Source organism: Vombatus ursinus, unplaced genomic scaffold (genome assembly GCF_900497805.2).
Source record: "Vombatus ursinus unplaced genomic scaffold, bare-nosed wombat genome assembly UNPS02014793.1, whole genome shotgun sequence".
Taxonomy (NCBI): Eukaryota; Metazoa; Chordata; class Mammalia; order Diprotodontia; family Vombatidae; genus Vombatus; species Vombatus ursinus.
The window spans coordinates 9,095,811-9,111,001 of NW_020954571.1; the positions used below are offsets into that span (position 1 = coordinate 9,095,811).

Here is a 15,191-nt window from a genome sequence, read left to right on the forward strand (position 1 = left end):
TCTGTTCACCTTGATACATCTGGCTCAAGTATAGCTGCATAGGCATGTCCCAGGCACTACCTCCAAGCCCCAGGAGAATTGAGGGGCCCTGCCTAACTCTACTTAGTTAGAAGTCCCTACTTAAAGTGAGGAAGAAGGATGAATGGGGAGAAAGAAACTTACCAGTACAAAAGGCCTGTAGGGAATCCAGCACAAAGCCCTCAGGGCAACCAGCTTCATTCTCCTCTGCAAGGCAAATGGAGATCCTTCCCTTTTCAGCATCCAACCTCTCATTCAAGTCCCACCATCACCACCACCACCCCCAAGTCCAAGCACCAATCTGGAGTGTTAGAATGGCCTCTTTCCTGCTTCCTCCTCTTCCTCTAACCTACCCACTCCACACTGCCAGTCATCTTTCCCTAATATGATTTTGATCACCACCTTCTTACTCAAAAAACATCTAGGATAAAGACCACATTCCTCAGCTGGCATTACAGTCTGGGCCCAATCCAAATCTCACACCTTCTGTCCCACTGATCCCTTGCTAATAACTTCTGGCTCTATCCTAACTGGCCTCCTCACTGTCACCTCAACACACCTTCACACCTTGTTCTCTCCATACATTTGTTTATGTATGTTGCCCAACTGAAATGCCTTATGCTCTTTACCTCAATTATTATTTGAAAACTCTACTTTTTGTGTTCTGAGATTAATAAACACCAAATAAAATGCACATTTCTATGTATGAAATAGAATGGGAAAAGAAGATTTTACATAAAACTGCAAATCTCTACTATGTATAGCTTGCTTTTCCTTTTAAGTATATAACAAATTTAACATGTAACTTTCAAAACTGTTGTGCTCATCTGTGCTTCTTTCTGGTCTTCCTCCTCTTCTATTCTTTGCATTTTAAAAAATGCCTCATGACCCTCTTTTCCTTTGTTTTCTTATTTTTTTTTTAACAATCTCATTGATACTGCCTTGACCTTCCCTTCTAATTGAAAAAAGAAAAGGAAAAAACAAAACCCTTGTGAAAATACTTAAGCAAAACCAATTCCCACATTGGCTGTGTCTAAAAATATATATCTCATTCTGCACTCAGTTATTCATAGATTACAGAATTATACCTCTAGAGCTGGAAGGGAACTCAGAGCTACCTTAGTCCACTTTTTGTTTTACAGATGAGGAAACTGAGGCCCAGGGAGGTTAAGTGACAAGAGCTAAACAAGAGGTGTGGGATCTGAACCTGGGTCTTTTTCCTATAGAACCAATACTTCTCCCCCATTCAACTCTAATCTGTCTTTCAAAATTCAGCTCAAATTCCAGCTCCTCATTTCTTTACCAAACCTAAATCTCCAACATTTTTCCCACTGCTCCCTACTCGTAACCCCCTGTTCCACTCTGACTAGTCTCCTCATTGTCCCCTTACACACCTGCATGGTCTCCCATCTCTGTATATTTGCTTATGTATTTTCCCCACCTCCTCTTCCCTACCCTCCCCCTTCCCTTTATTTATCCAAATCTTGCCCCTCCTTTAATGCCCAGCTCAGATTCCATGTCTTCCTTCATTGACCACTCTAGTTCACAATTATTTCCTTTTTCCCTGAATTCATGCAGCATTTATAGTCCATATCACATAGTCTAACCCCTAATGACATGCAATCTCATATCATTCTATATAATTAGTTCACAGGCTGAGCTTTGTTTCCCCAACTAGACTATGAGTTCCTTGAGAGTCAGGATCATGTTCTGTGTATGCCCTAGTACTTTATCCAGTGGGTGATTTTGGAAGCATTTAGAAAATCAGACCAAGAAAAGACAGTAGTATAGGAGAAGGTGGGGAAGGGGTGTATCCCTGTACTTTCTCACCTGCTTGCAGAGCTGTGGTAAGCTGGAATTGGAGAGCCTCTGCCCCAGGGTCAAAGGCTGAACTGACCTCTGTGGCATGAAGGTGCTGGACCAGCTGGGGCTGTGGACCCAGGGCAGAGTCATACTGGATTGTGTGGTTGCAGTGGAAGTGAGTAGGGGTTCCATCCTTCAAGAAGGTCTGTGTGGAGCCCACATACAGCTGACCAGGCCCTATCTGCACATAGCGTTCATGGAAATCCTAGAGCAAGAAAGCAGGGGAAGGAGAGAGGAGGAGAAGGGAGGAGAGTCAGGATTGGGCCCAGGCCTTCCAGGACCTTAAATGGGCCTCCTACTCTAGGAATTAGAAGAACAGGGAGACTGTTCTAGACTTGGATTCTAGTTTCATGTCTTCCACTAACTCACTGGGGCTGAGGGACTTTGGGCAAATCAGTGAACCTCGAGGGATAGTAGTTTCCCCATCTTTAAACTAAAGAAATTAGGTTAAATCATTTCTGAGGTCTTTGCCAGCCCTAATTTACAACTCACTTTGATACCGCACTTCATGGTTTAAAGGGTACTTTCCTGAAAACAATATTCTGTGGAGTTTTTTCTTTAAAAAAAAAAACAACAACTATTTTCAGTTCCAAATTCTCTTCTTCCCTCCACACCTCCCCCCCCACTGAGAAGGCAAGAAGTATGATACTCGTTATGCACATGAAGTCATGCAAAACATATTTTCACATTAGCCATATTGCAAAAAACAAAACAAGAAAAATAAAGTGAAAAAACAGGCTTCAAACATGCAGGTTTTTTAAAGCTCCTCTTTATAGATATAACAGGGGCTTCTGATGGCTCCTTCCCATCTTGGAAGTACTAACGAGGCAAAGAGATGAGCGAGACACCAGGGAAAGAAAGGGAAACTGTATAGAGGCATATAAACCCTTAGGGCTGGACTTGAACTCAGAGTTTCTGACTCTTAAGTCCAACTATCTTTCCATAATCCTAAACTGCCCCAATGGACCCATTGTTTCATATTGAATGAGCTTTGGGAAAATCTAAATTCTCAGGTGACACCCTTGGTCACATGAACCATAACCTTAGCATGAACACTACTGGGAACCCAGAGAATATCACATTCAGTTTCCTTAAGGTACCACAAATATCTGATGATGCTATTAAGTGCTTTGCATATAGTAGGCACTTAATAAGTATTTTCTGAATGAGAAATATAAAGGCTGTAGGGAATAACCCTTCTTTCCTACCAGTTCCATTCTCCCAAGGGTTTCTGGATCTCAGGGGAGGGAACAAGAGTTGACATTCCTCACCTGCACTTGCAGTTGGGTTGTGGGCAACACCTCAGGGATAAAGCCATTGACAACCATATCAAGGAGGAGCAGGCCATCTCTGTCCAAACCTCGGGCCACCTGGGTCAGGTAGAGCAGTTCCCCTGCAATGTCCAACCACCCACAACATGAGTCATCAAGGAGAGAGAGAGAGAGAGGTTGGACAAAGGGAGGCCGTGACCATACACCTAATGGCCCCCAAACCAACTCAACTTTGGGTGCTGCCCTCCCTCTTTGCCACCATCAAACCAGGCAGCCTCTACTGACCTGTAGCAAACTCCACCTGGGACTCCTGCCTGAAATTACCCCTGGTCAGAGAATAGCCATTCAGGGCCTCCCCACTCTGCCCTGCCAGGACCCAATAGATGGGGGCAATGGCAACCACAAGAATTCTCATCAACGGTCCTGGGGAGAGAAAAGGAAGAGATCAACTGGGTTAGGGTCCTGCTGCAGAAGACAAGGTACAACCTATCACCACCACATAGTATTATCTTCTTGGGAGTACATGTCTTAGGGCAGCAAGATGGCACAGTGGATAGAGTGCCAAGCCTGAGGTCAGGAAGATTCCTTTTCCTGCCTCAGACACTCACTAGCCGTGTGACCCTGGGCAAAATTAACCCAGTTCGCCTCAGTTTCCTCATCTATAAAATGAGATGGAGAAGGAAATAACAAACCCCTCCAGCATCCTTGCCAAGAAAACCCCAAATGGAGTCTTGAAGAGTTGAACATGACAGAACCAATTAAACAACAGCAAATATATGTTTTATTTCCCAAATTAGATTCATTCATTCATTCATTCAACAAGCATTTACTGAACCCTGACTATATTGTTAAGCTTTGTGCCAGGTATTGGAAAGGAGGCTAAAATGAACAATGCCTTCTTAGGGCAGCCCATCACATGTCAGTCTCATAATCCAAAGGTCCTGAGTGTGTGCCCCAGAGAGGATGCAACTTTTTAGAGAGGCAGTGTGGGGAAGTGGGAAGAGCACTAGATTTGGGGTCAGAATACCTGGCCACGAATCTTCTCTCTGCCACTCACTACCTGTGTGACCTCACTCTCTGGGCTTTGGTTTCCTCATCTGTAAAATGAGGAAGTTGGAATAGTTGACATAGGTTTCCTCCTCCTCTGGTTCTAATTCTATGATCCTTATTCTATGAGTAAGATACAGTACTAGTCCTCCAGGAGTTGAGAAGGGACTCTCTCTCTCTCTCTCATCTCTCATCTCTCTGTCTTTCTCTGTCTCACACACACCCACACCAAAGCAGAGTGACAAGAAAGGCACAAAGTGCTTTTCTGAAAAAGGAAATCACAACCACCTTGCAGGGTAGGAGGAGAAGCAATCAGGGAAGGCTTTATGAAAGACGTGACAGCTAAAAGTAGGTAGGATTTCAACAGGTAATTGCCTCTTCCCCTTTCTCTCCAATCAGACAGCCACCACCCTAGTTCAGGTCCTCATTGACTCTCACTTGGACTATTGCAATAGTCTCTCAGTTGGTCTGCCTGACGCCGGCCTCCCCTCTTTTCCAGCCCATTCTCACACTGCAGCCAAAGTGATTTTCCTTAAGCGCGGGGATGAGCGCATCGCTCTCCTTTTTAATACATTCCAGTGGTTCCCTATCTCCCCTCGGATCAGATATAAACTCCTCCATTGGGCATTTAAAGCCCTTCCCAACTTGGCCTCAACTTACCTTTTCAACCTAACTATTATCACTGCTGTTGTTGCTGCTACTGTTATTCTTCCTCCTACTAGCTAGCATTACGTAGCACTCTAAAGTTTGCAAAGTGCTTTATATATGCAACATATTATCTCATTTACTTCACTCCCTTTTCACAAACTCTATACACGCAGTCAAACTAGTTTTATTATTGTTCTTAATGCATACGCTCTGCTTCCCATCTCTGGGTCTTTGCACTGGCTGTGCTCCTTGCCTAGATTATACCCCCTTTTCACCTCTACTCTTAGAATCCCTAATTTTCTTCAAAACTCAGCTCAGTTAACTGCTTTCTACATGAAGTAGCTAGAGCTGCCCCCCTCAGCATGACTGTGTATGCATTTAGTATATGCTTGTATGCATATGTGTTATCTTGCCTGACAGAATGCAAGCTCCCTGATGGCAGAAACCATTTTACTTTTGTTTTTGTATTCCCAGTACCTCAAACCAACTACAGGTATGTGTTGTTGTTCAGGCATATCTGACTCTTTGTGACCCCATTTGAGGTTTTCTTGGCAAAGATACAGGAGTGGTTTGTCATTTCCTTTTCCAACTTATTTTAAAGACAACGAAACTGAGGTAAACAGGGTTAAGTGACTTGCCCAGGGTCCCACACCTAGTAAGTGTCTGAGGAAAGATTTGAACTCGGGAAGATGATTCCTGACTCCAGGCCCAGCATTCTATCCACTGTATTACCTAGCTACCTGACAGGCATGTGTTTAATAAATGCTTGTGTGTTTAATAAATGCTTGTGTGTTTAATAAATGCTTGTTTAATTGATTAATTGCTGGGAAGATATAAGAGTGGAGGAAGGGCGTTTCAAGAATAGGAAATAGCTCGAATGAAGACACAGGGGCAGGACATCAGAGGGAATGTCCAGGGTATGGCAAGTAGCCCAGTTTGACATGAAGGGAGCTATTCTGAGATGAAGCTGGACAGGTAGATTAGGGCCAGCTTGTGGAGAGCTTTGAAGGTCATGGGCTTTGTTGTGCAGACAGGGGGTTTTTGAAGAGGGGAATCACATGATCAGAGGTGTGCTTTAGGAAGATTAAATCTGACAAAGTGTGAATATGGCTAAATGAGGAGAGACTGCATGTGGGGAAACCAGTTAGGAAACTATTAAAATTGTCCAAGCGAGAAGTAACGAGGGCCTGATCTAAGGCAGTGGCAGCGTCAGTGGTGAACAGAGTATGGAGATGATAGATATTACAGAATCTTAAGGGCAGGGATATTGCCTCACATTCTTCGTGCCTAATAATGACTCATGTTTATATAGTGCTTTGAGGTGAACAAAGGGCTTTTACTCATAACAACCCAGAGTATTAAGCATTACAAGTATCATACTTCCATTTTACAGATGAGGAAACTGAGACTTAGAAAGGTTAAATGATTTCTCCAAGGTCACAAAACTAGTAAAGGTCAGAGCTGAGACTTGAATCCAGGTCCCAGGCTTGAAGTCCAAAGTTCTTTCAACTACACCACATTGCAAAACACATAGAAACTACTCAGTGAATGCTGGTTAGTTTAATAACCTTGTTCTGAGCTGAGCCTGCATTTCTGCTCCCTATCTCATCTAGGTCTTAAAACTCTATTTTCCCAGGGTTGATCAGGTCTGGTGAATTAACTGCATTTACCTGATCCAAGAAGGCTCAGATTTATAAGCCAGAATCGGCCACTTTATTGATTTGCAATGTGAAATTTAATTCGATTCAATAAGCTTTTATTAGGCACCTACTATGTGCCAGGCACTGTGTTGGAGATACAAAGACAGGATTGCCTGAACCCTCTCATCCTCCAAGTCCTGGTGTCAGTATCTGTTCTAGAGAATGGCTGCTGGAACCAGTGGCTACTGGGCCAATTCACTTCAATTCTAAGTAGCAAACATTTATTAAGTCCCTACTAAAAGCAAAGGACTGTTGTAGGTATGGGGAATCGAAGACAAAATGAAAAATAGTCCTTGACCTCGAGAAACTTATAGTCTACTGGGGGGAAATACGGAATTGTGATCATTCTCACATTTGACTTTCTCCTCCCAACTCAGCCCCCTCCTCTAGACTTAAGTGAAACAAGGGAAGAACAAGATCTCTAAGTTATGGACCTCAAAGAATTGCCCCTTCTCATCAATGGGCTTACAAGTCAAATAGAAATTCAGGAGAGATACGTGGGAATGGTCCCATGCCTCCTAGTGACCTTATTTGTTCTCCAAGGAAACTATTCAAGGACTTTGCTGAGTCAGCAGTTCAGCATTCCTCACCTGGCCCTCCTGATGGGCTAACCAGTTGAGATGGAGAAGTTTAGCAGGTCATCCACAAGCCGAGTGGAGATCCAAATGACCTTGGGGCCAAAGTATAATGATCCTCCAACCATTAACACAAGGCAACCCTGAATAAACTGGTTTTAAAGAAGCTGCCCCAGCAGGAGTTGAGTCAGCTCCCAGTAGGGGCTGTACCGCCTCCTTTTAGTGCTGACTTAGCATCCGACAGCCCCGCTAGAGCCACCAAGAAGGCACCTGAGAAGGCCAAGCCACTGAGATACCATTAGAAAAGGATCTGTCAAGGTTTCTCTAGGGTTGGCACAGCATCTGGTATGTAGTAATCACTTAATAAATGTTTCCTTTTCCTTTTCATCAGAAACTCTCCCCTAACCCCCCAAATCCCCCCAAAATCCCCAGAAAACATGGTTCAAAAGTGTCATTGAATTGGTGATGCCCTTCTGTGTCTTTGAGTGAGTTGAATGTCCATCTACTCCATCTGTTATAAACCAGTCTGGGCTCTTCTACAGAGCTTAGCTATCTTTAGAGGGCTTTATTGACTAGTCTGGGGGCAGCCAGGTGGCACAGTGAATAGTACATTGGCTATGGAGCCAGGAGAACCTGAGTTCAAATCCAGCCTCAAACAATGACTAGCTGTGTGACCCTGGGCAAGTCACTTAACCCTGTTTGTCTCAGTTTCCTCATCTGTAAAATGAGCTGGAGAAGGAAAAGGCAAACCACTCCAGTATCTTTGCCAAGAAAACCCCACGTGGAATCACAAAAAATTGAATACAACTGAAAAACAACTGAACTTAACTGATCAAATAGTTCATACAACTTTATTCTTCATTTTTCCCCGTGGAGTCTCTGCCCAGAAACACTGTCATTCTCACTGCCGCTGTTCCTTTTTAAGTGCTTGGTAATCCCCAGGCAGGGATTACAAATTCTGGTGCTGATCTACAAATTTCCACCTCAAATGAGAGGAACAAATTGGGGACGAATAGTTTGGAAGATGCCTCACTGCCTAGGGATAGCACAAATGATTTCATATACTGAGAATCCTGGTCTGATCCTCAGTCTAATTTGGTTTTGTTTTTCTAAAGACTAAGTCATTTATTAGTGTGACACCTCGCCATCAGACAACTGACTTAGTTAGTCATTTAAGGTTCATAAAGTGCTTTCCTGACGAGCCTATGAGATAAGTAGTGGCAAAGTGGAGAGACTTGCAATCAGGAAGGCCTCAGTTTAAAATCTGCCTCTGACACTTACTAGTTGTGTGATCACTATTTGCAATAACCTTCTGCTTAGTGTTCCTGCTGCAAGTCTCTCCGCACTCAGCTGTCAAAGGGATCTTCCTAAAGTACATGTCTGACCATGCCATCCCCTACCCAACAAATGCCACCAGCTCCTTATCACCTCCAGGATCCAATAGAGAATCCTCTGTCTGACATTCAAAGCCTCCCATGACTTGCCCCCCACCAACTTTCCAGTCTTCTTACACCCTACACCCCACCACATGCTCCGTGATCCAGTGAAACTGACTTCCTTTTGTTCCTCAGCTCTGGACATTCTCTATGGCCGTCCCTCAGGCCTGGAATGCTCTCCCTCCTCTTCTCTGCCTCCCTCCTTCCCTGGCCTCCTTCAAGTCCCAGCCAAGATTCTACCTTCTATAGGAAGCCTTTCCCAATCCCCCTTAATTCTAGTGCCTTCCCTCTGAGATTATCTCCATTTCTTTATCCTATATGTAGCTTGTTTGTACATATTTGTACAATAAGCTATAAAACTATAAGCTTCTTGAGGGCAGGGACTGTTTTGTTTTGTTTTGTTTTTGGCTAGGCAATGGGGTTAAGTGACTTGCCCAGGGTCACACAGCTAGTGAGTGTTATGTGTCTGAGGACAGATTTGAACTCAGGTCCTCCTGACTCCAGGGCCGGTGCTCTACCCACTGCATCACACAGCTGCCCCAGGGACTGTTTTTTACCTTTCTTTGTTTCTTCAGTGCTCAGCACAGTGTCTGGCACACAGTAGGCACTTAAGAAATGTTGACTGACTGACTGACTGACCACTGGCAATTTACTTCACCTCTCAGCCTCAGATTCCTCATCTATAAAATGGGGATATCATTATCACTTACCTCAGGACCAAATGAAATAAAGCAGTGTGTGTGTGTGTGTGTGTGTGTGTGTGTGTGTGTGTGCGTGTGCATATGTGAGATAGATATATATCTCACATGCACACCCATATTTATATTTTAGACACATATTATGAACATACATATATATATATACACACACACATCTATATGTCTATTATTATTATTTCCATTTATAGAAGAGGAACCCAAGGCTCAGAGTAACATGACTTGCCCAAGGTAACACAGCTAATGAACAGCAGAGTCAGGGATTTTCAAATGCAGGGCTTCTGACTCTAACTCCCATTTTTCCCTCTGTAACTTAGACCTGAAATTTGACTTTACTGGAATTAGGGTGATTACTTTAGATTAAAGCAGGGGTCCTAAGACACTGCAGAGCATCTTTCTTGGTGGACTGTACCAGCTGTTGGAGGTGGGGTTATGGGTAGTCTTGTATCAGGTTTGTGTTTGATGTCATGGAAAGACCCAACTTACCCATGCCTGGGGGGATGTTGGTGATGCTGCTCTGGACTGTGGTGGCTCCATTGTTGGCTTCCTGCAGGACACTGGTATTGAGAGAGGCCACACCAAATTCCTGGCCATTGATTACACCAACCATGCTGCCCCGGCTCCCCCATGGCTCTCCTAGGAACAAAGGGAAGATAGGACACAGTGTGGTGGAGTGGAACAAAGTCCAGGTAAGGGGAATCTGGAGAACTAAGTCCTGATTTTGCCCCCAGCCAGCTGGGTGATGGCCTTGGGCAAGGGACTCCCCCTCCTGAGCCTTTGTCTGTAAGATACAGCTCCTTCCAGTTCTAATGCTCTGTGGAAACTGCAATGCCTTGGAAGAAGCAAATAAAATGCCATTGCTTTGTAGACATGAGAGGTACTCTATAAACCAAGAAGCCCAATGCCCACATGGCCAAGCTTCCTCTACTCTCTATCCCTGTCGAGCAACAAGCTAGAGAAGCGCTATCAGCAGGCCATGGACATGCCTGGCGCTTGGTCTGATTGAATTGTCAGACCACCTGCCAGACTGTCTGGAAGCACAGGCTTCGTTCCTCCTAGTTAATCAAATGTACATTGTGGGCACAAGGGAGTACTTCCTCTGGCAAGTGGGCCAGCTGTCTAAAACCAGGCATATGGCATGCCAGGGGACAAGATGCAGAAGCTATCCTGCCTCTCCACTTACCGGATCTAGGGGGAAATTAGCAACCAATTGCCTATGATGCATTCAAAACAAAACAAAATAAAACAAAACACAGAATATTAAACCACCACCCTCTCCCCACAATTTCAAATCAAAAGGCTGAAAGTGATGGCATCTTAGAGAGGCTAAAGTTGAACTTTAATGAGATTTATTCCCATCCTGGAAAGTCCCTTGATGACACACTCTACTGGAAAGGGAAAGGGCAAGGGCAAGGAAAGAAGATAGTTAAGGGAAATGCATGTTCAATGATCTTCATTAGAAGGAAACAGGAACTAAGGAACTAGCACATGCCAGGGTGACCCTTCAGGAGGGGGCTGGACAGTGCTGATGAGGCACCAAGTTTATTTCTACTCATTACTTATTAATACATATTAAGCAACCAAGTATCTTGGGTTTTAGTACCAACGGAGGTAAGTGCTAAGTAAACATTTAGCCACTCCACAACCAAAGTCATGTCAGAGAACATGAGCAGACCACTCCCTGTTAGGGAAAAGGGCCAAAGAAGATGGTATAGATCAGGGGTGGGGAATGGGCAGCCTCAAAGCCACATATGGTCTTCTAGGTCCTTTGGGTGCAGGCTTTTGACCGAGTCCAAGTTTTACAGAACAAATCCTTTTATTAAGCGGATTTGTTCTGTGAAGTTTGGATTCAGCCAAAGGGGCCCACTTGAGGACCTAGAGGGCCACATGTGGCCTTCAGGCCACAGTGGCATAGACAAAGGGCAGGGCTGTTTGGAGGGGAGGGAAGAGGGAAAGTGTCACCCAAAAAGGATAACACCAGCCAGCTGTGAAATCAGAGGCTAGACTACATGAGTGCTATGGTCAATGTGGAGAGCTGGGTGTGGAGTTAGGAAGACCTGGGTTCGGATCTCAACTCTGATACTAACTAGGTGTGTGAGCCTGAGCAAATCACTAAACTTCTGAATCTCAGTTTCCTCATCTGTTAAATGATGGGGCTGCAAACTCAATGACATCTAACATTCCTTCCATCCCTAAATCAATGATCCTATGATTTAGTATTATAAGTTCTAACTATTGAACTTGTTGCCTTGGCAGGAAATTTATAAGAATTCTTGACTAAGTCTGGGAGGGGAACAAAAAATGCACAAGTGTATTTAGGGAGAAAAAAGCTCCTTTAGTGAAGCAAGACATGGGAGAGCTGAGATCCTGCCCCCCTCCCCCCAGAGAGCTCTAGGGGAATCTGGTACCTTTCACAGCCACAAATGCCTGGGCAGTGGCAGTGCCCAGGAGGTTATGAGCAACACACTCATATTCCCCCATATCCTCCATCTCCACGCCCTTGAGTTGCAGGCTGCCGTTGGGTAGGGTCTGGAGCCGTTGGCTGACCTGGATGGGACGTCCGGCTTGGGTCCACTCCAGCGTGGGGGCCGGCTCTCCTGCCGCCTGGCACAGCAAAACTACAGTCCCACCAGCTCTCACCACCACATCCTGGGGCTCCACTACAAATATGGGGGCACCTGAGGATCAGCAAACATTCATTAAGCACCTACTATGTGCCAAAAGATTATGCCAGGCACCAGGGATGCAAAAACAAAAATGAAGCAGTCCCTGCCCTCAAGGAGCTTCCCTTCTATGTCAGATAATAGCACATTCACATATAAGTACAAAGTGTATTGTTGTGTGTATGGTGGGGGGTGGGGTGGGCTGGGACCTCTACTTTTCACCATGACCTCAACTCTTGATTCCATTTAGGGAAAACAATCAAATAGGCCCTCAACCTGGGGCCTGATATGAAGTGGCTATCAAGGAAACTGGCTGTTTGAACTAAAGCAAGTCACTTCTCCTCTCCTGGGTTTCCTTATCTGTAAAATGGGAATGAATTGGAACAGAGAACTGCTAAGAGTCCTTTCAGTTCTAACATTCCATTATCTCAGACCTGGGTTTGAATCCTGTCTCAGACACTTACTAGCTGTGTGACTGTGGGCAAGTCACTTAATTTCTCCACTTTCTCATCTGTAAAACTGAGGAGTTTGGACCCATTGGTCTCAGAGGACAGTTCTAGCTCTAAATCTATGATCCTATAAACCTCTTGTTCCCAGTCCTAGATATTTCACTAATAAATGTTCCCAAACCTCAAACATTTACTCCCTACTTCCCTGGGCCTCCAGGAAATCTTGAACAACTTCAACTAAGCAACATCAATAAGTCCTGCCATGTATGTTCAAGACCTCTCTCCACCTTGGGTTCTCAGCTTATCACTGGGTATGCACCAAATGTATCCGGCCAACCTCTTCCCCATAAACCCAGCACTGCCTCACTCATGTCAGCCTGCTGGTGGGGGGAGGCAGACCAGGGGTCAGAAAGGCAAGACAGGACCAGACTCACTCCGCAGGATGAGGGTTACCACTTTCTCTACCACACCCACTTCATTCTCTGCCAGGCAATGGTAACGCCCAGCATCTTCCATCTGAGAAGAGAGAGAGAGAGAGAGAGAGAGAGAGAGAGAGAGGGAGGGAGAGAGAGAGAAGCACTTAGTACAGAGGAACAGGAGTCTCAAGACCAGTCTGTCCCAGACACAACGATCTGAATGGAGGGGTTATGGCCTAAGTCTATAAAATCATCAGGGGCTTAGATAGGTTAAACAGAGACTCACACCCCAAATAAGGGGACATCCAAGGCATGTCATGCGTAAAGAGCTGGCCTTGGAGTCAGGGAGACCTGGGTTCCAGCCCCACTTCTGACCTATACTGGTTGTGTGACCCTGGGCAAGGGACAACCTCTCAGGCCCCTAGGCAACTCTTGAAGACCTTAAGTAGCAGAGAAGGTACCAATCTGCACTGCTTTGGGATAGGGAGTTTTCCTAACCTGGGAATACCTTATATCATTTAAATTACAGGTCCAGGGGCAGCGAGGTGGCACAGTGGATAGAGCACCGGCCCTGGATTCAGGAGAACCTGAGTTCAAATCAGGCCTCAAACATGTAACACTTACTAGCTGTGTGACCCTGGGCAAGTCACTTAACCCCATTGCCCAATCAAAAACGATGAATAGATAGATAGATAGATAGATAGATAGATGAATGAATGAATGAATAAATAAATAAATAACAGGTCCAGTCCTGATCCATATCCCCAACTCTCAGATATTGGAGCTAGGGGAGGAGGCCCTATTGGGAGTTCAAAAGGGATCCACTTAAGACAAATCAACTAAGTCAATAAGCATTTATTAAGCACCTAGTATTTGCCAACCATTGTTCTAAACACTGGAAAACTCCCAATCTACCCAGCAGGGATCTAAGTTCTCATTCCCTTAAGAAAGGACACAGACTTAAAATATGAGGAGATATGGATTTATATAAAGAGTGCTGAGCTTCTAAGTCAAAAGACTTGGGTTCAGATCCCAGCTCTGTTACTACCTATATGAATTTAGGCAAATCATTTAAACTTGCTGGGCCTCAGTTTCCTTATATGTGAAAATGGAGGAGAGAAGTTGGACTTGAGGATGTATAATATTCCTTCCAGTTTTAAGTCATATGATCCAAAGGAAAAAAAATCTCTGAATGATAAGATCAAAGTGTGATAAAACTAAAGGTGTCTAGAGCTATCACCTGCAAGCATTGAGGGTGAGGCAATAAAGCAGAATCACAGCTTTCTCCAAAACAACCTTTAGTGCCCTCAGTAGGAGACAGACTCCTGAATCACAGAATTTAGAACTGGGAAGGACTTCAGAGATTATCTAATCCAACTTCTTTATTTTACAGATAAGGAAACTGAAACCAAGAGAGGGTAAAGTGATTTGTTTATGCTGAGCAAGATTTTTTATTTTGTCTTTTATAATTTTCTTCTATCCCATGTCGAGATATAAATTCTTTCCCTATCTGTAATTATCTAAACTTTCATTCTCTTCTAATTTAACAATTTTTTATCATGACTTTTTATATTTAGATAATTTACATTTACATTTCGAACCCCATATGTACAAAATGGCAGAGCTAAATTTGAACCCAAGGCCTCTGACTCCAAATCTAGTCCCTTTTTCCTTTATACTACAACGTAGTAGAGAGACTTTTGAGAGGGCTCCCAGGGTTTTTTTTCCATATGTCTTTATGCCAATATTATATCAGAAGACCTCTTTTGTAACATAGGAACACATCTGGGATACTATCCCAGACCATCTCCTCCACCTCCCAGACTTAATAGGAGAGCTTCAGGATGTCCCTGGGTCTACCCTCCCCTAACCTGAGCCCAGTGGCTGGGCCTTACCACCGTCCTGTGGATGACTAAGGAACCATTGTGCAGCTGGTGCCTATGGTAGTTGCTGAGCACTGGTAGGCCATCTTTGATCCAGCGGATGACAGGTGCTGGGTCACCCCGTGCAGCACAATCCAATTGGGCACTGTCACCCAAAAGTTCTACCAGGTGGGAGGAGGCCTCACCTTGTAGGGCTGGTGCCTCTGTAGAGGGATGATGATCAGAGGAGGGGATTGAAGGGAACTTGGCTAGGAAAGAGGTATCATGTCTGGCTCAGGGTCCCCCTCTTCCTTCATCAAGCTGAAACCCATCAGCAGGGATGGGAGCAACAGATAATATTCCATAGTTGGAATACTCCTCCCCCAAAGCTCCCTACCCCCTACTCCACACTACCAAAAGGTTTTCAGTGGGAGATGTACATGCAATAATGTTCTAGGCTTCACCAGCCCTTATCTCTGAAGGATCTCAAAGCAACTCCATTAATCAGTCAGTCAACAAACGTGTAT

General features: G+C 44.5%; 1 protein-coding gene across 1 annotated transcript in view; it reads right to left on the bottom strand.

Annotated features, from left to right (window-relative positions):
- Positions 1-15,191, bottom strand: part of HMCN2 (hemicentin 2) — a 177,385-nt gene that overhangs the window by 13,369 nt on the left and 148,825 nt on the right. Inside the window, exons 85-92 of the mRNA XM_027869654.1 lie at positions 14,698-14,888; positions 12,821-12,902; positions 11,683-11,952; positions 9,761-9,910; positions 3,438-3,575; positions 3,153-3,274; positions 1,849-2,086; positions 163-225 (exon numbers count right to left, since the gene is read on the bottom strand). Coding sequence (XP_027725455.1) covers positions 163-225; positions 1,849-2,086; positions 3,153-3,274; positions 3,438-3,575; positions 9,761-9,910; positions 11,683-11,952; positions 12,821-12,902; positions 14,698-14,888 — 1,254 coding nt within the window. The remainder of the gene's footprint in view (positions 1-162; positions 226-1,848; positions 2,087-3,152; positions 3,275-3,437; positions 3,576-9,760; positions 9,911-11,682; positions 11,953-12,820; positions 12,903-14,697; positions 14,889-15,191) is intronic.